Below are 24157 nucleotides of genomic sequence, written 5' to 3' on the forward strand. Positions count from 1 at the left end.
TGAAAGGCTGAACTCTGACAAGTTAAGTCCCGTGAACCACTCGGATGTGGTTGAATTTATTGAAATATTTTGTAAGATGGAATGATGCAACTTGCTGAGTCTCGACGATGGAGAAGACAGACTGATTTGTCTTTTATGGTATTGATCCTGTTTGTCAGTCTCACTGATATTTAATTTACTAATTACTCTTATACTCTCTACAAACAATTGTGAATGATAATATTGGCCATTAATCTAACTTGTTGATTGCAGGGTCTGTCAGGTAAGTTTCTGACAAATATTTGTATTAAGCATCAAAAGAAAGAAACATGTACTACTCCCTCAAGTCTCCAACAGTGGAAAGTGTTCATTAGTGGTCATGCCTTTGTAACTAAGCTCTTGTGGGTAAAAAGAAATGTATAACTTAAAATAATACATTCCATACATTGGCAATTAACACAAAATATGATTTAAAAACACCGTTTTGAACCTTCAGGGACTACTTCTTCGACCCTTGCATTAGTGGGAGTAAAGAGGCTCTGTGTATTTAGGTGGGGAGCAGGGGGAAGCAGGCCATTTGTGCTAAAACAAAATAAAAATCGCTTAAAGGTCTTTTAATGTAGTTTAGAAAATAGATATACCAATAGAAACTAGATACCTAGTATTATTACAACATAGTCGAGTGCCAGTGAGCATGTATTTGGTGATTTGAAGGTCAAAAGACGTGAAAATCAGGCTAACGGTCCGTTCACGAAGTATAATTCATTCGCCATTGTTCACGTTGTATAATGAACAATGTCAGTTCAGGACTATTACCTAATCTCATTGGTCTACTTGAGTAAAGGAAGTCAAGAGTCGGAAACGGACAGCTCGCCTTCAAAGTAAAAGTTGCGCGTTTTCAAACGTGTTTGCGCCAGCGATCAATTTAAGGAGAGCTAAATTAAATAAATTAACAAATGGCCTAAGTAATGAACATAATACATAACTTTGATCAAGTCATATTTCTGCCACTTTCCCACAATTCAACGTGAATAAACTGCCAATGGGCGAATTATTTGTATGTAAAGATTCATTATATTATAAGGGGCAGGAAGTCTGCGTGCCAGTCCGCCTCAGAGCTCACTTCAGGCTTCCGGTGTGTCCGATGTAGCATGCAGTGGTAAAATACTCGCATCAAACTCCTGCGGTGTAAACCAGAAGCATATCTGACCTGGAACTTTGGATTCAGAATAGACTTTTACTGCTACCACTTTTCGTAATTTGGCTCAGGATGTTTGGTGCCACCAAAATGATTTTAGGATTACCAAATCCCTCCTTGAATATCAAATTGTTAACATTGATTATTTACTTAGAGTTAGAGAGCTTTGCTTATAGGAGTGATATTTTGAAATATAGTATTTATAATCATACAGTTGTAAATTAATTAACTAACTAACTATGTAAAATGTTGGGATTTACTCTAACGTCCTACATTAGGATAGTCTTTTTATGCTCTCATTCACTCTCAAATCTCTCTGGCTCCTACTCTATCAGCTGACAGTGGGCGATTTCGCCACGGCCTCCCTAAGCCAATCATATATTTCCCTGTCAAACTTTAAAGACCTGTTCTCTTCTCTGCAGTCAGCTGTCATTTCAGTACGAACCGATGTGACCCTCCTCCCCATTCATCATCACATCCGGTGCTCAAGGTTTCTTCCACTGAGCTCAGTGAACTCAGCCTGCCCTTACTGTCTTCAACACCCCCACCAGTGTCGACTCTCCAAAATTGTAACTTTACTTTGCACAATATAATAAATGTATTTGTTCACTGTAAATTAAGTGTCTCCTGATTGAACAACCTGTGCGGACCTGTATAAGTGTGTCAATTATCTCCCGTTTGTTTCAGTTCTCATATTTATTATGTTTTTTGTTATGTATGTTATGTTATTTCAAACTAATTTGCAATCATAAGAAGCGTGGTCTTTGTTGGTGAAATGTTTCTTACAAAGAACAATTACTTACTGTAAAACTCCAAAAATATAGTAGAGTAACATCTTTTAGGTGTGTTTTCTAGACTTCCACGGGTTATGAAAAAAAGTAGGAAAACAATCCTTGTATTAATTTTGGAAGTTTTACCAAGCTTCAAGATCTGAGAGACAATCATGATTTAAGAACCGTGGTGAGAGAACGGGGGTGCTGATCATTTTTAATGAAATAGACCTGGTTTACAAGCTTTTTTCAGACACATGTTCACATTCACAATAAATGGCTTCACTGTGGCATCCATTTCTCTCATACTGTACGTTGTAAGTGGAGGCACACTCTGATGGTGTGATGAGAGGAGGGCTATTGGCGTATTTCATTATTAGCATTCAGAAAAATTCAAAGTATAGTATGTTGAATAAAGTCATAGTATGGCATGTCGAATAAATTCATAGTATAATATGAATAAAGTCATAAAAGTCATAGTGTAACATGTTGAAAAAAGTCCTGAAGTCATAGTATAGCATGTCGAATAAAGTCATAAAATAGTCATAGTATAGCATGTCGAATGAAGTCATAAATAAGTCATAGTAAAATCGTAAACTGAGAGGCAGTAAGATCAGCAATCCCTAGAGCAGAGGCCTTCCTCTTCTGCTACTGGCACAGGAGCTGTTAAGAACTTCCTTTGCCTCGATTGGCAATGCAGATTGTCTGGGGAGGTTTAAGGGACAACAGCGCAGGGAAAATATACAGCCAAAACAGTATGTCGAAAAAGTCATAGTATAGTAATTAACAAAGACACAGGTAAATATATAACTAAACCTATGGTTTAAATACACTTATACTGTCATCTACTGGTAGAAATGGTAAACGCTTTTACTCTGCTACCCTTTACAATATGTAATCTGCGTTCACTCAAGGAACAGAATACAGTGGTAAAATAAATATCAGTGCCAACAGCAACAACTCTGTGAAATCAGAAATGACTTTGATTAAACTATATTACGAACTGTATTGCATCAAACAATGCACCGATTAATCGAAAACTTGATTCTTGCTAGTGTACATGGATACATGCATATTAAACTGCATGTAGTCAACTACTGTTGCTAACACACTCCCATCGAGCAAGGATTATATCTTTGTATTCATTAATTTATCTTCTTCTAATGTTACCCTGGTATATTATTGCATCATAGACTATAAGAATCTCTTGCGTACGGTCATTCTATTGACTTGACTTTTATTTTGACTTTTTATTTTGAAATGCAAGGAGAGCATGAAGCAGAGTCGACTGTCTTAATTTCCGTTTGAAGTCCGAAGTGTTGCCTTCAGGGCCTTTTTTTTGCTCGTACATGGAATACAGAAAACGATCCAACTTGTCGTAAATATAAAGAGGTAGTTAGCTAGATCAACTGGCGGCTGCCGTTTCATTTTAGACTTCAAACGAAAATGGAAACAAGTGAATCTGGCATTTCACTGGCTGTATTAAAGCCAAACAAAACGTTAAGCTTACAAACATGGTTGTAAATGCTAAAAGTGTTGTTCACTTAGAAAGCTATTTGTTTCTTCACCGTCACGTCTTAGCGAGTCACATAGCTGGCAGAAAGTTAATAAATAGGCCTGTCATACAGTTATATACATTAGGTAGGCCTTTAAGTACCGCTATGTGTTTAATGTAACAGCTGCATTTCTTTCCGACAGCCCTTGAATGCAACACTAGCTATACTTCGGACATGGTTGTAGCATCACACGTATGAATGGGTTTGTTTTGGGCCTCCAGCAAGCTTTGCTTCCCGGGGAGCTAATACATAGTATTTTGATAACTTATTATTTTACTTTTTTCAGCCCCAAATCGCCCCTTGTCCCAGGTCTGCCTCGGGCTTCAAAGCTAAGATAGTTTAGCTTCATCTCCTCGACCATAACGTTATGCTAACCGGTGGCAGAGATTAGCTAGCGAGCCGCTAGCAACTTTAGTTCATGTTGAGATAGTTTACCCAAATGGGTAGGACATTGAGAAATTACCCCTTTCGACTAAGTATAACACGTGTGTGGTTGTTTGTGTGTTTGGAGTAAATCATCTCAAAATGGACCTCAATTTCTACTCCGACCTGTCGGATGGTTGTGCTCAAAATGTTGACTCGGAGTTTTTGGACACCCAAGCCTATGGTGGATACTCCGAAGAAAATAAGGTAACCCAACAATACCAGTATTTAAATGAAAAGGTCGGAGAATGGAAATGCCGAACTTCCACATTAGTCAGTTAACGTGCAAACGGTCTGTTTCAGTTTACAGAAGGCGGCGACAGTTATCTCACCATCAGTGGAGGGGGCCACCCTTTTTTGTCCGCTGAGGTGAGTGAGTTAACGCTAAGTCAAGCAACATGGTACCGGTAGTGCCGTGTAACACGTCCCCACCTTCTCTCTCTTCACATATAGCAGACGTTCCATACCCCCAGTCTCGGGGATGAGGTTTTCGAGATCCCCCCTATTTCCCTCGATCCAGACCCGACTCTGAGCATCACTGATGGAGTGTCCCACTTTGAGTTGACGGGTGGGTCGGGCGGCGCAGGGGGGCCTTCGGGCTCCCGTAGCCTTGTCAGTAACCTGGTGGTGGAGGCCAATGACCCTTCCTTTGCGTCCACCTTTGTGAACTCTGGGTCTCAAGGCCTGGAGCAGCTGAACCTTGGGGCGATGGGCCAAGCTGGAGTGGGAGCCCTGCTGAGCTCTTCTGCTCTGGTGAGTGCCTGGTACCCTCCCACAGAAACGCTGCTTGGTGTGTTTGAACATTAGTTGTCCTTGATGGGAGTAATTACTTTTTTTGTGTTCAAATCCCTCTGCAGGAACTGGGGAATTCCAGTGGTTCACATTTCAGCAGTTCATCCCCCATGACCATTGATGTCCAACTTGGTGACATCAGTCATGGTCTTTTGGGAAGCAGCCACTTGAGCACCATTAACCCGTCTGAGCTGGCACTCGGCCTCGGGGGTGACAACATTGGGCATCCTTCAGAGACACTCGAGCAGCCGCTCTCAGCAACACCATCACCGGCTGGCTCCCTGCAGGACGAGGACATGGATGATTTCAAGGTGAGAGGTTACACTTATAGAAGCCTACTTGCTACCTTAATGTTTGCTTGCATGCCATGTATTCATGTCTGTTGGATTCAGTGCTATGTTTAAGATCCTACAGCTAATGTCTTCTCCCCTGTCTTCCACATTTCCTCTCCCTACTCAGAGGAGTGTGCTGGTAGACGCCCCCTTGTATCTCTCCTCTTCCCTCTCCCACATGTCCTCCCACCCAGCTCCTACATCTTCTGTGTCTCTGGCGACAGCCAGGAGGGGCGGGGGCAAGCCGGCCTCGCTGGCCTCAGTGACAGCGGCAGTGGCCGCTAAGAAAGGAAGAAAGAAGAAAGACCCAAACGAACCACAGAAGCCCGTCTCAGCGTATGCGTTGTTCTTCAGAGACACCCAGGCAGCCATTAAGGGCCAGAACCCCAACGCCTCTTTTGGGGAGGTGTCAAAGATTGTGGCCTCCATGTGGGACAGTCTGGCTGAGGAACAGAAGCAGGTATAAGAATTCTTATATATGAATGTCCTCTGTCAGTTTTGGGGAAGAAAAATTGTTTAAAACGATGGTACTTGTCTTGTCTCCACTAGGTGTATAAGAGAAAGACAGAAGCAGCCAAAAGGGAGTATTTGAAAGCCCTGGCAGCTTATAGAGAAAACCAGCTCACACAGGTAAGATCATGCTGTCCTCTGAATAAAAAGCAGGCGATTGCTGTTTAAAATGTTCATTCATATTTCTTTTCTGTTTCTTTGAATCTGTGTTCACCACAGTCTGCCACTGAGGAGATGGAGACCGCCCCTTCACCACCACCACCACCACCTCCACCAGTGGTCAGTCTGAATTCTGGAGCCTTTCAATTTGCTGGTCACCAGACCATCCGTCCGCCTACCAACAGCCTGGAAGAGAACACCATCACCAACATTTGTGCCTCCAACATCATCCTGGACGTCCCGGAGATGACCACGCGTTCCCGCACGGGGGCAAACAAAGCCCCCGCTCCAGCAGCCCCCGCTCCCCCGTCCCCGACCATCACAAAGATCATAATCCCAAAGCACATGTTGCAGCTGGGGGGCCAGGTGGTGACCATGTTGCCCGGAGGGGTCCGCTCTCTGCAGCCCACGCTGGTGGTGTCGGGCGCCTCTCGTCAGCCACCTCCGCTGCAGCAGATGCAGAGCGCACCGCCTCCGCCGCGGCTCCAGCAAATGGCGCCGGCGCCTCCGCCCTTACAGGCCAAGCCCCGCGAGGGGAGCACCACGCTGGGCCTCCCGGTGTCCATCGCAGCGACACCAATGCCTCCGCTCCAGATAAAGATAGTTCCTGCGTCCTTGCAGGCCAAAGAGGCACTGCCGATTATTGTCCCTAGTACAATGTCTTTATTGTCCACTGCCCAGTCTGCACCCGTCGTGTCGGTACAGGTGGTGAATTCTGCAGACACGTCGGGCAACACAGACGACGACGTAGTTACAGAACTGCTGCACTCAGAAGAGGTACATGTTCTTAACTCATTGCTGCTGTTAGTTCTGTGTGAGGCCTTGTTTGTCCACAAATACTTGTGATTTGATTGTTGACAATTCGACAACTTTGGAAAGTTCAGTTCTTTGAAGCTGACTCATCATTTATCCTCAGACAACACAAAGCTGTTGTCGTAGCGACATATTCCCAACTGTAGGAAGTGAAAGCTATTTTTCAGATTCAAGTGAGTCAAAAAATGTAGTGCAAACCAGCCAAATCTCAAATCCATTTTCTACATCACAAGTCAGAAGATGTTAAACTACTTTATCTCCCCCACTTGCCCACAAATCTTTTTTGTTTTTCTACGGAAAAGTTGGGCATAGCGCTAAAAAACGCTGTGTCTGTGGCGACATTCCTGCGCTGCGCTGAGTTTATTAGCGCCAGTTTATAGTTCATTAACTCCACAACAACTTTGTTTCATGAACAGGACACAAATATCCGTCAGTCAGCCTTGCTCGCTCACTTACCGTTCTTCACAGAGTAGCTGCTTATTGTAGCTCTCTGATTGGTTACACAGTATGTCAGTCTACCTATATTACTTGTTACAACCCAGCTCAAAAGCTGCAACAAAAATGGGAGACCAGACGAGTTTTAATATGATAATTAAACATATTTATTTACAAATGGAACAATAAAGAACAGAACAAACATGGACAGTTGGTAATCAGTCATGTATTTGTGTGAAAATGGCTGTACCAAACCAAAAGAGCAGCAGTGTCAGCCAGGGAAGAGAGTGAGCACTCAGTGTGAAGGTGATGAGCTTTTATCCTGAAAGACAGGACACGGGGACACCTAGTGGGGCGGAGGGGTCGTCACATACTCGATGCTTTGACGGGCAGGACGGGGGGAGAGACCATAGCAGCAGCAGCAGCAGCAGTAAAGAATATGGCACAGCTGTAAATCAGTGTGGCTGAGGAGATAAAAGCTGTCCACACAAATGCTGCTGTTTCACCAATTTAATGGCAGAGTGTGAAAGAGAAAGCACCAGTGGAAAACACTCACATGACATCTGGGCTAGTGAAAAAGTGCTGGTCACACAACAGCCCATGCAAGTTGACACGGATTGGGCAGCTTCACACAGACGATTGGGGTAAAAAATGCACTTTCCAGATGTGCACATCTCATCACACAGCTGTCAAAGGAGCCTCTACTTATCACTTTATTTTGTGTTTTTTATCTGTTGACTGTGACATGAAATCTTTTTCTCTTTGTCTGGCAAAAAAAAATCCTATTTACATTCACTAATTTTAAAGTTGAAAAACAATAATACACAAATTAATATGAATTTACCCAGTATTAATGATGCTCTTCCATGTATTTCCTGCTTTGTTTTTCAGGAAGAGATGGAGGTGAATGGGTCCGGTGATGCCGGGACTATGAGAAGTGTGTGTGTGAGGACGGGCTGCAACAACCCGGCCGTAGAGAGCGACGACTGGGACAAAGAATACTGCAGCAACGAATGTGTGGCCACTCACTGCAGGTGTGTAGGGGTTTAAAACAGGCACTGGGTTACATTTAGTCTCCAGCAGAAATTAAAAAATGTTTCTGAACTTTTTCTTTTCTTTTTTCAGAGCTATATTCAGGGCGTGGTGCTCGTTCAGGAGTCAGACCATGGGACTGGTAAAATAAGGAGCGGCGGCCAATCACATCAACAGAACACTTGTTTTCCACTCTGAGCCAAATTAGGCCAGCAATTCCATGTTACTATTTTTGGCACACTATTATAAGGAAAGGTAAGGATGACAATTTAGTGTTACGTGTACAGGTTTTAGTCAGATTTCAAGGGACGTCAAGGCAGCTAGAGAAAAAAAATCAGCACAAAGAAGTAAAATAGTTGATCAGGAAAAAGGTATTCTTTATTTTAGGTCAGTTTGTACTTGTTTACTGTAAATTGGAAGTTTGTTTCTCAAAATGCTCTTACAAAGAACATTTTTACAGCAGTTTGTTAAATGATTGTACGGTACTGTACATGGGTCACGGCATCAGCCGACCCATTCACTGATTTGAAATTCATGCTCTGTAATGTTTTGGTGTTTCATGTCTCTAAGATAGCAAAACAACATTTCCAATTGTTAACTACTAACTAAGGCTGAAATATGTCTATGGATGGGAAACAATTAGTACCACTGTATACCTTGTTTTTGTACTGAGAATAGTGGCCTTTTGGGTTTATTATTGCCTTCATTTTTTTGTAAAGCATTCTGTTCAGATAACTGTAAAAAAGCTTGAATTTCATGTTTTCTTAATAAATGAGCAGATTTGCTTGATCTCGTTCTTTCTCTTTTTGCTGTGTCTCTTAAAGCAGGACTAACTCTCGTAACTAATGCCACACTGCTACAGCCTGACTTCATCTGTTAAGACCAGTAGCTTATGGTGGCTAAAGTTAGCAACCTTTACATAGATGATGCTGTGTAACTGATGTTACAGAGTCAGTTTGTGGCTCTTCCATACCTGTTGTGTGTAATTTTGGATGTTACTCCTCAGTACAGGTGTGAGTGTCCATTGAAACTTGAGGCTAGGTAACGTTAACTAAAGTAACCATCATTTTCATAATTTTGATGATTGTTTTTTAAAGAAAAATACATAAAAAAAATGAATAATTATGTCCCATTCAACCTGCTCAGAAGTAGCTCCATCCACTGCTTTCAAGCCATCATCTTCTGTGTCATCACTTCATATGACATTTGCTCTACGAGTTGAATGACTTGCCTTTTGCCACCACTGCTTTTGTCCTGAGTCGTTGGATCCGCACCCTGTCCTCTCTATGCAGTCCTTGGCAGTAGCATTGTAGGGATAATCTCATCTCAATTCTGTCTGCTTGCTGTTGGTCTCAGTCTACAGTAAGCAGAAGGGTTTGGGTTCGCCTCCCCATGAGCATCATTGCTGGGCTGCTGTCTGTACTCTGCAGTGGAGTGTTCCTGTGGTCCAGCAGGGCCAAATACGGGTCATTGCCTGTTCATTTAGCTTTTTGCCATCAGCCTTTTGGCTGCTTCCATTATTCCATTGCCCTACAGGCATCCTGGTGAGATGTTTTTTGTGTCTGGAGTCTAATGACCTGCTGAAAACCCTGAACTCCACCTCAGCTGAGCCTCTGTCCCCCTGCCCGGTGAGAGGCTCTGGTCACCAAGTCAGTGTTTACCAGGGCAGAATCTGAGTTTAATCTCAAACCCTTGAATAAAGGTTATAAAAAAAGTCACAGTAAAGTGTCAAAAAAGTCATACAAAATGTATAGTGTATATGTAAAAAAAAATGGCATGTCGTAGTATAGTATGTCAAAAGAAGTCAGAAAAGGTGATAGTATAATATATTGAAAACAATTCATTGTATTTTATATCGAAAAAAGTCATAGTAAAGTATGTCAGACAAAGTCAAAATATAAAATGTTGCAAAAACAAACAATAATAATCAAAAACAATTGATATTGGTATTTAATGTCAAAAGTCCTTTGAGTATGTCGAAAAAACTCATAACATAGTATGTTGAAAACAATACATTGTATTTAATATAAAAAAATAAAGTCATGGTACTGTATTTCAATAAAATGTCATATAGTTTGTCGAAAAGTCCAAAAACATAAAAAGTCATGGTAAATTATGACAAAAAAGATCAAGGAATAGTATGTTGAAAAAAAAGTCGTATGAAAGTAATTTTAAAGTATGTTGCATGAAGTGATAAAGTGCAAGTAAAAAGTAGTCATAAAGTATGACAAAGTCACAATATAGCATGTTGAACAAAGTTATAGTATATATCAAATTGGCACTCATATATCCAAATCTTAACAAAGACTGTTGTTTTTGCAGTAGCTTTATTTCATACGTGTTGTGGTAGTAGGCACAGAGGTTTGTAAATGTGATGTAAATTGTATTGTTTGTGTCCGTTTCTTCTTTTCTCACCAGATGAGTGCAGAGCTTTCCGTTCAGGACCAGAACTGAGGACGGATCACTTAATCCATGTTGTATGATTGTACTCAGAGGATGTCATGTCTGCAACAAGAACAGATTATTAAAATGTGAATGTTTCTGTTCCACGATCCCGTCCTTCTTTCTCTGTTGTCGAAAAACAAAAGTCATAAAAAGTGATAGTATAGTATGTTGAAACAAATCTTCAAAAAATCATACTATAGTATGTCGAAAAAATTATGAAAAAGTCATATGGTATGTCGAAAATAGTTAAATAGTCACAGTAAGTGTTGAAAAAGTCTTGGGCCCAATCCCAATCTCCACACTCAGACTGTACAGGAGCGCACCTCAAAGTCTGTGAGGATTTAGTTCTGTCCCGATGTCACATCTTCACATTTTGAGACCTTTATGAACACTTTCTGTAAGTCTGCATTTCTGCAGACTGCCCCCAGGGAATTACCCACAATTCATAGCAATGTGACGTAAAACTTTACCAGTGGAAGCATAAAAAAGGTAAACAAAGAGGACGGCAAATGGGTGTTCAGCCTGGAATATTACATTTACTCAGAAACATTACAGATTAAAGGTGGAACATAACACATGAAATCAGAGGAATGGAAGCAGAGATTATATTACACAGATTTTGAAGCCGTTTTGACAAAAAACGAGTAAATAGAATATTTTAAATGACCTCACATCTTGTGTTGAAAGAGCCCGGAAGACAGTAAACATTTTTAAATAAATACCCACAATTGTACACGATATTTTATGACGTCATGGTAACGTGATATGTTGCAGCAAAGTGCTGTCCCATTCCTATTTACACCATTTAAAGCCCTCACAGCCTCTGGGGGCTTTTTAGTCATACTATATTATGAAATTTCTTTCGACATACTATATACCGTGATTTGTTTTCAACATGTTTTTTGTGTGATTTTCTTTTATATACTATACAATGGCATTTTTAGGCATGCCATTGTTTTAAGGACACACTTATGTTTTGGTTTCTTTTGCATAATTTTTTATGACTTTTGTATTACCACGACTATTCTGGTATGGCTTTTTTTTGGCATACTCTACTAAGACTTTTTAGTCGTATTCTTTTTACATACTCCGTTAAGGCTGTTCTGTTCTATGGCTTTTCAATATATATTATATATTTATAATATATATATATATATATATATATATATATATATTTTCGACATACTATACCATGGATCTTTTTACATTTTTTCATTCTCTCTGCTGACTCCAAGGAGAGTACTGTGTGTCTAGATCCAACATGAGAAGTCCTGAGAGACACAATTCTGATGCTACCCGTATTTAGAATTCATGCCCAAGGAACTTATAGGGGGCAATGTGTAAGATTTGGCCAGAATTTAAGTTTATAACGATCAAAAAATGAACTGACAATACAAACAGAACATGAACTTTGCCATAATGCCAAACAAGTCTATGAATCTGAAAGAAGAAATAACATTTACATACAAATGAAAACTTAAAATAATAAGAGCAGTATGATCAATTTAATACACTCGGGGGTTTTGCTGCAACCTGGCTTTAAGTTTAGTGGCTAACGTTAGCTAGCTTTAAATTGATATTGCGCTGTAGTTAATATTATTTAGCCAGACATGTATTTGACTTTTGTCACATTATCCTATAATTGTCACCTGTTCTGCAGTTCAGCAAATGTTACATAGTCTTAAAATCACATATTTTCTGTGCATTTTCAGAATGCTTTGGGCAACATAACAATCACACCAAGCACACCAGTATCCATGTTATGATCCGATTTTTGGAGTGTGCTCGTAAACACCATATTCTGGTTTCAGAAACCTGGATATGTGAGCTGGAATACTCGGATGGAAACTGAGATGAAAAAGAAAGAAACATGTTCATGCTGAAATAAAAGTGAAAGTCTAACAATAGTGATGAAAATGATCCTTTTATTGTTGCTCTCATTACTGAAGATTCGAAGGGTTAGGGTTATGGGAAGTAAACGCAGCAGAGTCCAGGTAGCCAGAAACCCAACAGACATCAGCCTCAAATACTGAGGGAACTTAGTTGTTACAGAAGCGATGCAGACGATCAGAAACCTGGATATCAGAATAATGATAACAGTGATGGGAATAAACATGTTCACATCATATCCCGCGTATGCTCAAAACCAGAATAATAATGTGCAGTAAACACACTCATTGTCTTCTTATCGCTCTTTAATGAAAATAACGACTTTCTACCTCATCAGCATCACACCGACAGTACAAGGCACATGTTCTGATAGCATCTTCATCAGGCTAGTCAGTTTACTCCAACACAAACACGTAGTTCTCTCTGGAATGCCTTTAACTAAAGATTTCCATTTCCATTATTCTGTACCTTGATCTTGCGTCTCTGGAGGTTTGTGGCTCTTTAGTGGATGATTAACCAAGAGTTCTATGTTGGGATGAAGAAAAAGAAAAGATTATTCAAGTTGGCTGGAGTTCCTCAGAAGGTTGGAGAATCAGATCAGACAACTCGTGTCAAAGACTTATTTATGTGTTTGTGATTTACTCAGACCATCAGCCTATTACAAGGAAGAGTTAGACAGGTTTGGAAATCAACCATTACACTTACATGCAATCTTGCCATGTGCAAGAGGACAATGGTACCGTTGTGTAGTGTACAATACTGGAAATATGAAGCCAAATCCAGCAGCTGGTTAGCTTCGCTTAGCATAGCATTAAAACTGAAAGCATGGGAACCAACTAGCATGGCAACAAGCAAAGACTCCAGGAAGTCACTGTGCCCGACCAAGAAATAGTCCAACTCATAAACGCCCTGTGAAACCACAACTTGTTGTTCCACACTTTGGTTTTTAATCAAACAATATGTTAATTTGTGAGTTTAAAATGTGCTGGTGGGTTTTGTTTTCCTTGAGACAGAACCAGACTCCACCCCTGCTAACAGTCTTCATGCTAAGCTAAGCTACTATCTGTTCTTTTTAACCAACTAGCGAAAACGTGTTTCCCAAAATGTTGACCTATCCCTTTAACACCCACATTCACATACCCCATAACAAATGTCACATGTGGAAGTTGAGATGTGCTGAACACAACGGACAAAGGCTGAACACATGTGTTATCGTTCTCTGACTTCTGTTGTTATGTAAGCAGGCAGCAGTGTGTGTGTGTGTGTGTGTGTGTGTGTGTGTGTGTGTGTGTGTGTGTGTGTGTGTGTGTGAAGCCTTCCCTCTTACCCACAATGGTGGTATAAATCTGATTCACGCGGTTCTGCTGGTCTTCCAGCGTGTTGGTGATCATCTGGATTTGCACAATGTAGTTGTAAGCTGGCGAGGGGGGGGGGAAACAAAGATACATCAACAGTGTGTGCATGTTCACACATACAGGACAAACTCAATACTTAAAGGTTTGGTATCATCTTACCGTAACACACAACAACGACCCACAGACAGAGAAGCACCATCGTGACATTGTTGAGGGGCGAGACGACGGGGTTCGTTCTCGGCTTCTGTAAAGGAAGAAAATACATATTAGATCAAAAAAAGTGTTGAAACCAAAACTGTAAACCCTGAAGAATCATAGACATTGACAATTAAGTAAACAGAGCTTACTACACGTTTGAAGTCTTCCTGCAGTTTTTTTACCGACTCAACGGATTCTCCAACTTGCTCCTTCAGCGTTTCGAAGCGTTGGTCCATGTACTCCTGTTGAATACATACACAGCTCAACTTTAAACCTCTAAACATCCAGTTAACGTCCAATTTGTATTTTCCCTAAAGTAGCTTTACGTTGCAAAAATAAAAAAAATAAAACATCTTATTATGCACTATGACAGTATCATATTATTTAACTGTTTGAAAGTCAGACTCTCAAATTATCAGGGACCAGAAAATCCTCAAAATCCGGTTTCTCCACATGTGCAGCAACAGGAATTTCCTAAATCAGTGTGTGAAATCCCACTCTTTTTAGTAGAAACTGTGGCTACCTCAAACTTCCTTTGTGAAACATGATGTTTTCGTATTAACATAAAGATGCCATGATTTGTTTTCTTCCGTGCGTAAAAGTGTGTTATTCAAAACTCACCGTCAGCTGTCTCCGCAGGACAAAGGAGGTGTCGGTGGCCAGGTTGTGGCGCTTGCTCTCCAGGGCGCAAATGTTGCAGAGGTAGCGCCTGGACGTGTTGCAGTAGTACCTCAGCACCTCGTCCTCGTGCTGTGGGCATCTCCTCTCCAGGAGGTCACTCAGAGGCCTCACCAAAGGATGCCCCGTGAACACCGGCAGCTCCAGGTGGTCCTTGACGTGCTCCGTGCACAGCGACACCTCGCACTTCAGGCACGTTTTGATGGCCAGAGTTTCTTTCTCCGGGCAGAAATCGCAGTACACACTTTTTGTCTGCTCTTCCTGCTTGCAAAAAAAAATCTAATATTGAGATGTCATCCAACAACTATTGGAATATTCTTTACGTCTTCTAAGTGTTATGATTAAATATATTGTGGTTGAACAAAAGTGATTATAGTAGATACCCTTCTCTTCCTGTATATCCGGAAGTCCTCTGCGATGTTGGCCAGTGCGAAACTCCTGTACACCCCAAAGACCGGTCCAAAATCTGCCCTACAGTCTGGACACCGGAAGGCGTCTGAGTGATCCATCACGGTATTCAGACAGACCAAACACATGGTGTGTCCACAGGGCAGCTGCCGGGGATTGTTAAAGATGTCCTGGCACACTGGGCACATCAGCAACTCCTCAAGCTTGCTTTTCTCCGCATCTTCCATTCTTCATCCCTCTTCTTTTGAGAGTACCACTGTGCGCGTAAAGAGCAGTCAGGAAGGAGTTAACTGCGGAGTTCGTCCAGCTCTTAGCTGCTGCCTTTAACACTGCGGGTTCGTTTTCATGAATAACCAACGAGCCTCAGCACATGATGATGGGAGATAATCAGTTTAAAAGTTAAGGCTGACAAACAGCTCACGTCCTTAGGGCTACTAGTCTGCTGTCTTCCGTACACACATTGCTAAAACTGAAAGCGCTGCTGAGTTTATATGCGTACTTCCTGGTGGGGCGGGGCCTAAAAGTTGGTCGAGCGCGAGGCCCAATCCCAATGTCCCCCCTCATAAAGCCTTACTACAACTGTTTAAACCGTGAATGATGTAATGAAATCATTTATTGTCTAAATAACTAGGAGAACCAGGCAGGCATAGCTAAATGTTTTCTTCAAAAGTCGCATATAATGATAATAATAATAATAATTTACTTACTTAATTAAAGTATTCTTTCAGTTTCTCCCATGTCCAGCGAGATTACGAGTTCATCATCAAACAACGTTAACTATAACATTTGTACTAACGTTAAAGGGTCTGCAGCTTACAACCACGGTTAACGTTGCATTGCAAACAAAACAAACCTGCTAATAGCTAATTTAGCATGACTTTTCATGCCGTAAATTCACCAAAATATAAATGTTAAGTGAAAAAAGCGTAAAGGAATGTATTACATATTATTATAGCCTGTATCAATCATCATATTATTCAGTCATGTTTTCCTGTAACCTGGAGTTACGGGACTAACTTCATAGCAACATTACACTTCCTGTTTACATCACCCAAAGCATGATGGGAACCCTGGTGGCACAAACCCTACGATATATATCACAAATCGAATCGAAAATGTACTTATTCTTCTTAGTAGTGGTGAAATGTAAATAAATACATTTACTGAAGTATTGTACTTCTACAATTTTAACTTCTTTTTTTGGTATGTATATGTTATACTACCTTATTACAGTAATACTTCTACTTCATTACATTTTGAAAGCCAATATTTTGCACCACAACATTTTTTTAACCGCTTGAGTTGCTAGTTACTTTTGCAGATTTAGGCTATCAATATTAAGTATAAATCATGTAACAAATTCTGATATAATAACACAAACTAAGGCTTCCGGGCAGAATATAAAGTAGTCAACATTAGCCCCACCATTTACAGCTGTAACATGAGCTATTCTGCATGAGTAGACTTTTCCATTTGTACTTAAAAGTAAGATTGTAAATGAAGGACATTTACTTGCAACAGTGTTTTGCTATTTTTACTACCTAGTAACAGATATAACTACTTCTCCCACTATATTACATTAGTCTTCTCATGAAAATAAACTAGCTAATGTCTAGTGACCCACTAGTCTAAAAGTGTTTTAACCAATAACAAAAATAATAAATATATAACCTCTAACGGGTGGTTTATTAGAAAGTTATACCTTTCCTCCATACTGATTGTGGTATGTTGAGGAAACAAAATAACTATCTATGTGCCACAAAATGTATTTATTAATAATACATGAGAAACTGTTATCTAGTAAAAGAAGCTTTACAATATGATAGAGGACATGTATTCAGGAATATAAAAACTTAAAAAAAAAAAACCGAATAATAAGAGTACACAAGATCAAATTTGTTTGGCCATATGTGCACTGTCATTCCAAAGGGTTTTAATATTACAACCACTGTCTTTGACATCTAGGTTATGAAAGGAAAGAAGTCTACATACATTCAGTAATCATAGCATGAATACAAAACCAAAAGCTTTTTTAAAAGAGGCGTGGGTGTGAAGTCAAAAAGGCATAACATAGAAAGACTATAGACATAAAAAAATAGCAGTGGAAGTAATTCATACATAACTATGACACAGACGGGTTGGCAGGTGAGGACTTGTATATTGCCCAACCAAACTCTCCCAACCGGTACATGAGCACATCTGTAGTAAACCTGTTGTTCGGTGGAGGGAATATTTTGTTTCTCAGAAGGCCGAATGCAAAAAAGGGTCATGTAGTTGTACAACCCTTGCACACTGTTCCGCAAACATTGGTCCACAATCACAAGAGGCAAAAACAAGGCAAGGAATAATAAACTATGAAAAATAAGACCATCAGTAGTATAAGCTTCCCAAAAAAAAGCCCTCATCACACAAAATCCCCTCTTATTGGTCATTAAAATAGAACTTTTCTGGAATCATTCTGGATCAAGGTCTCTTTTTCTTTCATAGCTATAACTTTAAAAAAACAAAAATCTTAACGTTACATGACAGTCATGACAGCAATACAGTGTTTTCAGTCTGAGGTAGAAAGTGGTGCAACCACCACAACCATCCACTGGTGACTGTTATTCCACTGCTACAAGCCCGCGATTGTCCTGAATGAAGTAACAAAGAATCCACACGGGCTCTGTTTGTGTTTCTCCAGATTCTTTGTGATCCTGAACATCTTGCCACAAGTGGCGCAGTTGAAAGGCTTCTCCCCAGTGTGAAACCTCAGGTGTGCTTTCAGATTTTCTCGCAGACGGAAGCTCTTGCCGCACTTTGTGCAGGTGTGCGGCCTCTGGCCCGTGTGGAACCTCAGGTGGCGCCGGAGGCTCTTCCTCAGCGCGAACGACTTGGAGCACGACGAGCACTGGTACGGCCTTTCTCCAGTGTGAAAGCGCTCGTGCCGCCGGAGAATCTTCCTCCGCTTGAACGTCTTCCCACAGATGCTGCACGGGTATCCCTCGCGGGAGTGGGCAACCACCTTCTGAAGCCGCCAGACGCCGTTGTCACAGGGGGTGAAGCAGCAGAGGCGGTGGCCGGTGTGAAGACCTTGGTGGCGTCGGAGGTCTTTGGGCAGAGGCCAACCACTTTTGAGGTTAGCGTTAGGACCCTTAGCAGCAGAGTCCTGAAGCCTCGTCTCTGACTCGGGCACCGTGAGCACGTCCACCAGCTGCACCGCACAGGGACGTGTCAGCTTTTGGTCCGGAGAAGTCAGTTTCCGTTTCATGTGGAGGTTGGTCTTCGTCTCCTTTGGCGTGTGGATCCGTTCCCAAACTGCAACCGGAGCAGGAGTCACGGCCCCATCAGACGGGGACGGACTGTAGGCGGTGCCCTTGGCGGTGCTGACGCAGACCTGCTGAGGCTCGGTTTCAACAGGCTTCTCTGAATGGTCAGGTTTAGGGGCTGGAGACTCTGGCTTGAGGATCAACGGGCAGACAAACTTAACCGTCTCCCCAGAAATGATATTGCGTGTGTCTGGTTGGATCACGAGAGGCTTCTGTTTAGCCGGAGAGCTTTGCGTGGACCCATGTCTTAATGTCCACGTCTCTGCAGAGACTGAAAAACATCAAGAGGCATTTTTTTAATTATATTGTACATTCCAACCATCCTTTACAGTTACAATACAATGACTCCCTTTGAGACATGGAACATGTATCACTGCTGGCCTTGTCTATCTGTTAAAGTACCGTATTTTTCGGACTATAAGGCGCACTTAAAATCCTTAAATTTTCTCAAAAATTGACAGTGCGCCTTATAATCCAGCGCGCCTTATGTATGGTCACTTGTTGTGCTTATTGATCGATTTTATGTGGTACAATGCGCTCAAAAATCTGCCGAAATGTGTAAGCACGATGTGTAAGCAACGAAGCCGCTCCGCTCAATGGATATTCGGAGCATTACGGTACGCTGTGTCACTACCTGATCGGCCCCGTAACAGGAATGTAATGTCTAAACTAAAAGTCAAAATCGATCAATAAGCACAACAAGTAACCATCGGTCGCAACCATCGGTCGCAACCGTCGTCCGAGCTTTCACGAAAGCATCACTGAACAGCCAAGTACCGATAACAGCAACAAGACTGACTCGGAAAATGACGAGAGGGATTCGGGCATTCTTGATGCCGAAATCGCACAGCTGTTTCACTCAGACACTGAAGATGAAGAATTCGATGGATTTGTGGAAGAGGAATGAATCGATAAGTGAGTGTATTTTTCTGTACCGGTATTTGTTGTTACAACTGAGTTGAATAAAGTTTGATTTACCGGACTGTGTTGTTTTGCTTAATGCGCCTTATAATCCGGTGCGGTTTATGTGTGAACATAGACACGTTAATTCACAGTGCGCCTTATAATCCGGTGCGCTTTATAGTCCGAAAAATACGGTAACAGCTTTTGAATAAGTTGAGGTGTGGTATCGCTGCCACAACTGTTGATGAATTCTCTCTCTCTGGAATATTTTCAATACTAATGTTAAGTTTGCGTAAGCCAAAAGCAGCCGCATAAATTCAAGATGTTTGATAATAAGCCGTGGCAAATGTCAGCATCGCAGTCCAGCGATGTCTTCACTGTACCTCGTCCTGTTTCTATCTACCAAACTGCTATCAGTTTATACAGAAAATAATTCTATGAAGGCAAAACTTTTAACGCAACTGCACACTTTACTGTAAGCTCCAGCAGTGTGGCTTCACATCACGTCAATTACTGGAGATGTGGTTACTTATTACTGGCATGTAGAAAGGTTGGGTAGATGAGTAGGGTGGGTAGTATCACTAATAAGTACTACGTTAGATATATATATATATAAGAAAATAAATACCTGCAACTAGGTGTGAGGATAGAGACATGTTTCACTGATGGCAACTTTAAGTGGGACCATTTGTGTCTGTGCAATAAGTAAAATTGCAAGTATTTGTTTTAATACGTCTGTGTATACTGTTTATCCATCCATACTTCCCTTTTCTGAAGTGCTTATGTCTAACCCAGCATCCCTTGAGACACTTGCCGGTTTATGACGGGGATATGTTGCGTTTATGTTGTTCTGTTTTTTGCTAACAACAAAATGCACATTTCAGGAAAAAGCTTAACAAAAATATAATTCGGATGATCTGCATCAATCAATCAAACAAGCATGAAAATATTGGAAATCTGTCCGATGTTGCTTCTTCGGAAAAGTACCTTGTTTCTAGCAAAACGTTCACAAGACTGGCTCTGTGAATGTCTCACATCCCTTTTCTCATCTGGAACTCCCACTTGTAAAATTTAACGTACTTTGTGTAATCCAAACTGATTTCCTGTGGTTGCACTACTTGTTTTGTGTAATGCTCCACACGAAGAAAAAAAAAAAATCTGTTTGCATAATTTGTATCCGTTTATCAGTGTGTTATAACCTTGGATTTCAACTCTGTGTCCCGGTGCTTACCATGCAAAACGACCTCTGTTTGAGGATCCCTATCAGCTGGAGACTCTGCTTCACACCCGCTCGACTCCATCCTGTCTACAGTCTCTGCCACAACCTGTTTAAAAGAAGGAACATTACAGCATACTGAATGTTATGGGAACAACTGAGCCCAACTTTTGGGAGAAACACAAGCCATTATAAAAAACAAATATGACAAGAATGCACTGCTATACAAAAACGGCCAGGCTTTGATGACGTGCAAATGAATGAATCACATACCTGTTCACAGTTTCACTCAGCCTGCCCCCCCATGCTACAGGTTAATAACACCTCCGTAAACCCACACTGACCTGTTCCTTCAGAGGTGACCCCTCGGCGTCAACCTGGCCATTAACATCAGCCGGGACGATTTCTGATGGGACGAGACTCCCCTCCACCTCCTCCACACTGCACTCCCTCAAACAATCTCCATCTGAAAGGACAGGGAGGGCTGTGGAGAAGAGGGAGGGGGGAGGGGTTAAAGCAGAGGCACACACGCATTCCTTTACACTGGGTTTGCAATGGGGAACACACCCTGCAGGAATTCAGTTCAGTTTCAGATGAACAAAGCGTATGCAAGAACTAAAGCACAAAGCTAAATGTGCATTGGTTGCGTACAAAGTGACCATTTATGCGGAATTTGCCGTGCAGTTAAAGCAACCAGTGTGCACTCTCCTCGTGCATCTGTCCCTGCAGCCTAGCCGTGGAAGTAAACAGGAAGTCACGGGAGTTAAAGCTCCAAAGAGACCCACCAGAAAGCTCAAACGGCGGACAAACGTCCTCGTCCACTTGCACACCGATGCTGCGTGTTGTGTCCCCAGTAGACAAACAATCCAGGGCGGTATTTTGCCCTTTGTCCACAGCGCGGCCCACATCCACATCCAGCGCCGATGCTCGGTATCGGCTCTCGAACAGTTTGGTTAACTCCACCGTGGCGGCTTTGACCAGCGCTCCGAGCACTGACTCCACCTGCGCCTGGAGGTTCGCGACGCCCACTGACATTGTGGCTGTTCCGACTGTTCAAAAAGTCAGCGTTTTGTAATCAAAATGCAAAAGTAAAACGGTGGAAAAAAAATCAGCAAATACCTTTATTTATCAACGACAACCACATGGCTTGCAGAAAGAAGAGGCGTGTCTCTAGCTGGCGCATGCGCGCCACATACGGGAGGGAGGGGGGCAGTTGTGTCACGAGATTAGAGGGGCCGAGCAAAGAGATAAGGGCCCAATCAAAAGGTAGATAGATATTTACTTTATTCATCCCGCAAGGGGAAATTTGTTCGCTACAGCAGCAAAAAATATACTAAGCAATCAAAGTGACAGAGTAAAAAATGCACAATATATACAATAAAATAGAATAGTATAATTTAACTAACTAGATAAACAGTAGTGCAAAGACAGTGTAGCGATGTTGTAGTCAAGTGAATGATGATTTGGCCAGAGGTGATTTACTATAAAGTCTTATTGCAGTGGGCAGGAATGTTCTCCTGTATCTGTCCTTGTGACAGCGGAGCTGTTGGAGAAAGTGCTCCACTGTCCCTGCAGTAGGTGGTGGAGAGGGTGGTCCTGGTTATCCAATATGGATAATAATTTCTTCAGTGTCCTCCTCTCCACCACCCTTTCCAGAATGTCTTGTTTGCAGTCAATGATGGAGCCGGCCTTCTTAACCAGTTTGTTAAGTCTGTTGGTGTCTCCGGCTCCAATGCTGCTCCCACAGCAGACTACGGAGAAGTACACTGCACTGGCCACAACAGACTGGTAGAACATCTCCAACATCTTGCTGCACACGTTGAAGGATTGAAGTTTCCTCGAGAAAAAGAGTCGACTCATCCCCTTCTTGTACACAGCGTTGATGTTGGTCTTCCAGTTCAGTCTGTTGTCGATTGAGACACCCAGGGACTTGTACTCCTCCACAATGTCCACATCCTCTCCCAGAACTCTCAGCGGTTGTGGAGCCGTCGTCTTCCGCCTCAAGTCGACCACCATCTCTCTGGTCTTGGCCACGTTCAGAAACATTTTCTACTGGCCCACTCCACAAAGTCATCCACTACTGCCCTGCACTCCTCCTCCCCTCCGTCCCTTATACACCCGACCACTGTCATCAGAGAACTTCTGCAGATGGCATGACCCTGAGTTGTACTGGAAGTCAGTGGTGTACAAGGTGAACAGGAAGGGAGACAGAACAGTTCTCTGTGGGGCTCCAGTATCACTGACCACCGTATCAGACAGCACACGGCCCAGTCGGACAAACTGTGGTCTTCCTGTGAGGTAGTCAGTGATCCAGGAGACGGTGGACATGTCTAGCGGAGGGGTGCTCTGCCGGGTACTGGAGGTGCTTGTCACGGGGGGGGGTTGAGTGGTTTTGGGAGGTGTTCATTGGTGGTGGCACTTTGTGTTGGATTTGGGGAGATCGCTTGTGGCACTTTGTGTTGGATTTGGGGAGATCGCTTGTGGCATTGGTTGTGTTGAGCTATTTGGGTTGTCCTTGTTTGGGTTGTTTTTTGGGAGCGGCTGGGGGTTTTCTCAATTATGCGGATGGACCTGATTTGCGGTGGGGGTTGAAACATTTTGAGTGCAACTGTATATGTGTGTGTATATTTTTATTTTTATTTTTATTTTTATTTTTATTTTTATTTTTATTAATTTCTTAGTTTATTTTTAACGTATACTATTACTATTGCCTTGTTTTTGCTGGTTTGACTGTCAAAGCACTTTGTGAACTCTGTTTTTAAAGGTGCTATATAAATAAAGTTATTATTATTATTATTATAATTAAACCCCCACCACCCGCAGCTTCTCACTCAGTAGCAGTGGTTGGATGGTGTTGAATGCACTGGAGAAATCAAAGAAAGTGATTCTCACAGAGCCACCGGTTCCATCCAGGTGCGACTGAACTCGTTGCAGCAGGTAGATGATGACGTCGTCCACTCTCACATGAGGCTGGTATGCAAATTGCAGAGGGTCCAGTGAGGATTTCACCTGTGGTTGGAGGCCTCTGGCATTTCTGCTGTAATGAAAATGTACCGAACCGTGGCACCACTGTATTGTATCGAAGCGAACCGTGCATTTTGCGAAATGTTACACGAACCGTTACACTAATACGCACTAATAATGTGCCCACTGAAAATGTGTGCGCATGCACTGAAAACAAGCACACATGCACTGAAGAGGAGCACACACACACACACTGAAATGTTAACACACTGAAAACTGAAAACACATACGCACTGAACATTTTCACACCAAGCACACAGGAGAGAGCCTACTTCAGTGTGGAGGGGTATCTGAGTGTGTGCGTGTAAAATAATTTTGGTACAGCTGGAAGTTGTAAAACTCTGGACCTACTGTATGCAAATGCAAAGGATGCATACAGTGCTACTGCCCCCGCTTGGCAGGTCCGATCACAACCTGATCCTGTTGACACCCAGGTATGTTCCTCTGGTGCAGAGGCTGCCTGTGACCACCAGGACTGTGAGGAGGTGGTCTCAGGAGGCTAATGACGCTCTGCAGGACTGCTTTGAGTCTACGGATTGGGATGTGCTGTGTGGACCACATGGGGAGGACATAAACAACATGACGGACTGTATCACAGAATACATTAAATTCTGTGAACACACTACCATTCCATCCCAGACAGTACACTGCTTCCCCAACAATAAGCCTTGGATCACCAGTGACCTGAAAGTTCTTCTTAACAAGAAGAAAGCAGCTTTCAGGTCTGGGGACA

At 42.1% G+C, this 24157-nt stretch overlaps 3 protein-coding genes across 9 annotated transcripts; 1 reads left to right on the forward strand and 2 right to left on the reverse strand.

Moving 5' to 3' along the window:
- Window positions 1-3675: 3675 nt before the first annotated feature.
- Window positions 3676-8788, forward strand: tox4a (TOX high mobility group box family member 4 a). Of its 2 annotated transcripts, none has more exons than XM_068701786.1 (9): window positions 3676-4133; window positions 4230-4295; window positions 4380-4679; window positions 4784-5029; window positions 5178-5510; window positions 5600-5680; window positions 5780-6496; window positions 7859-8001; window positions 8093-8788. In XM_068701786.1, the coding sequence occupies exons 1-9, from the start codon at window positions 4029-4031 to the stop codon at window positions 8148-8150; spliced, it is 2049 nt and encodes a 682-aa protein (XP_068557887.1). In that variant the 5' UTR covers window positions 3676-4028; the 3' UTR covers window positions 8151-8788. The 2 variants fall into 2 exon arrangements, with proteins under 2 accessions (XP_068557887.1, XP_068557888.1); XM_068701787.1 differs by having other exon boundaries at window positions 4383-4679.
- Window positions 8789-10306: 1518 nt separating this feature from the next.
- LOC137866173 (E3 ubiquitin/ISG15 ligase TRIM25-like) lies at window positions 10307-15453 on the reverse strand. 6 transcript variants are annotated; one of them, XM_068701898.1, is made up of 7 exons: window positions 14949-15453; window positions 14509-14829; window positions 14037-14129; window positions 13849-13933; window positions 13666-13751; window positions 12803-12859; window positions 10307-10504 (listed from the first exon to the last, which is right to left on the reverse strand). In XM_068701898.1, exons 1-6 carry the CDS (start codon window positions 15198-15200, stop codon window positions 12836-12838), a joined length of 861 nt encoding a protein of 286 aa, XP_068557999.1. In that variant the 5' UTR covers window positions 15201-15453; the 3' UTR covers window positions 10307-10504; window positions 12803-12835. The 6 variants fall into 6 exon arrangements, with proteins under 6 accessions (XP_068557999.1, XP_068557993.1, XP_068557994.1 ...); XM_068701892.1 differs by having other exon boundaries at window positions 10308-10504; window positions 13662-13751; XM_068701893.1 differs by having other exon boundaries at window positions 10309-10504; window positions 13662-13751; window positions 14509-14826.
- Window positions 15454-16736: 1283 nt separating this feature from the next.
- On the reverse strand, window positions 16737-21556 carry si:rp71-1g18.1 (uncharacterized protein LOC559922 homolog). Its single transcript, XM_068738120.1, has 4 exons — window positions 21186-21556; window positions 20745-20884; window positions 20416-20509; window positions 16737-18552 (listed from the first exon to the last, which is right to left on the reverse strand). The coding sequence occupies exons 1-4, from the start codon at window positions 21433-21435 to the stop codon at window positions 17588-17590; spliced, it is 1449 nt and encodes a 482-aa protein (XP_068594221.1). The 5' UTR covers window positions 21436-21556; the 3' UTR covers window positions 16737-17587.
- Between the last annotated feature and the right edge of the window lie 2601 nt (window positions 21557-24157).

This window comes from Cebidichthys violaceus, unplaced genomic scaffold, assembly GCF_023349555.1.
Source record: "Cebidichthys violaceus isolate CVI_PGR_0920_01 unplaced genomic scaffold, fCebVio1.0.p SCAF_8, whole genome shotgun sequence".
Lineage (NCBI taxonomy): Eukaryota > Metazoa > Chordata > Actinopteri > Perciformes > Stichaeidae > Cebidichthys > Cebidichthys violaceus.

Excerpts from the sequence above, each read along its gene's own strand:
- tox4a (XM_068701786.1), top strand. The coding sequence starts at position 4,029 with ATGGACCTCAATTTCTACTCCGACCTGTCGGATGGTTGTGCTCAAAAT. Across the intron at positions 5,511-5,599 it reads TGGCTGAGGAACAGAAGCAG|GTGTATAAGAGAAAGACAGA; the intron begins GTATAAGAATTC and ends TGTCTCCACTAG. Across the intron at positions 6,497-7,858 it reads AACTGCTGCACTCAGAAGAG|GAAGAGATGGAGGTGAATGG; the intron begins GTACATGTTCTT and ends TTTGTTTTTCAG.
- LOC137866173 (XM_068701892.1), bottom strand. The coding sequence starts at position 15,200 with ATGGAAGATGCGGAGAAAAGCAAGCTTGAGGAGTTGCTGATGTGCCCA. Across the intron at positions 13,752-13,848 it reads GGTCGTTGTTGTGTGTTACG|CTTACAACTACATTGTGCAA; the intron begins GTAAGATGATAC and ends CCCCCTCGCCAG. Across the intron at positions 12,860-13,661 it reads GATTTATACCACCATTGTGG|AACTCTTGGTTAATCATCCA; the intron begins GTAAGAGGGAAG and ends ATCCCAACATAG.
- si:rp71-1g18.1 (XM_068738120.1), bottom strand. The coding sequence starts at position 21,435 with ATGTCAGTGGGCGTCGCGAACCTCCAGGCGCAGGTGGAGTCAGTGCTC. Across the intron at positions 20,510-20,744 it reads GGTCACCTCTGAAGGAACAG|GTTGTGGCAGAGACTGTAGA; the intron begins GTCAGTGTGGGT and ends TCTTTTAAACAG. Across the intron at positions 18,553-20,415 it reads AACAGAGGTCGTTTTGCATG|TCTCTGCAGAGACGTGGACA; the intron begins GTAAGCACCGGG and ends GATGTTTTTCAG.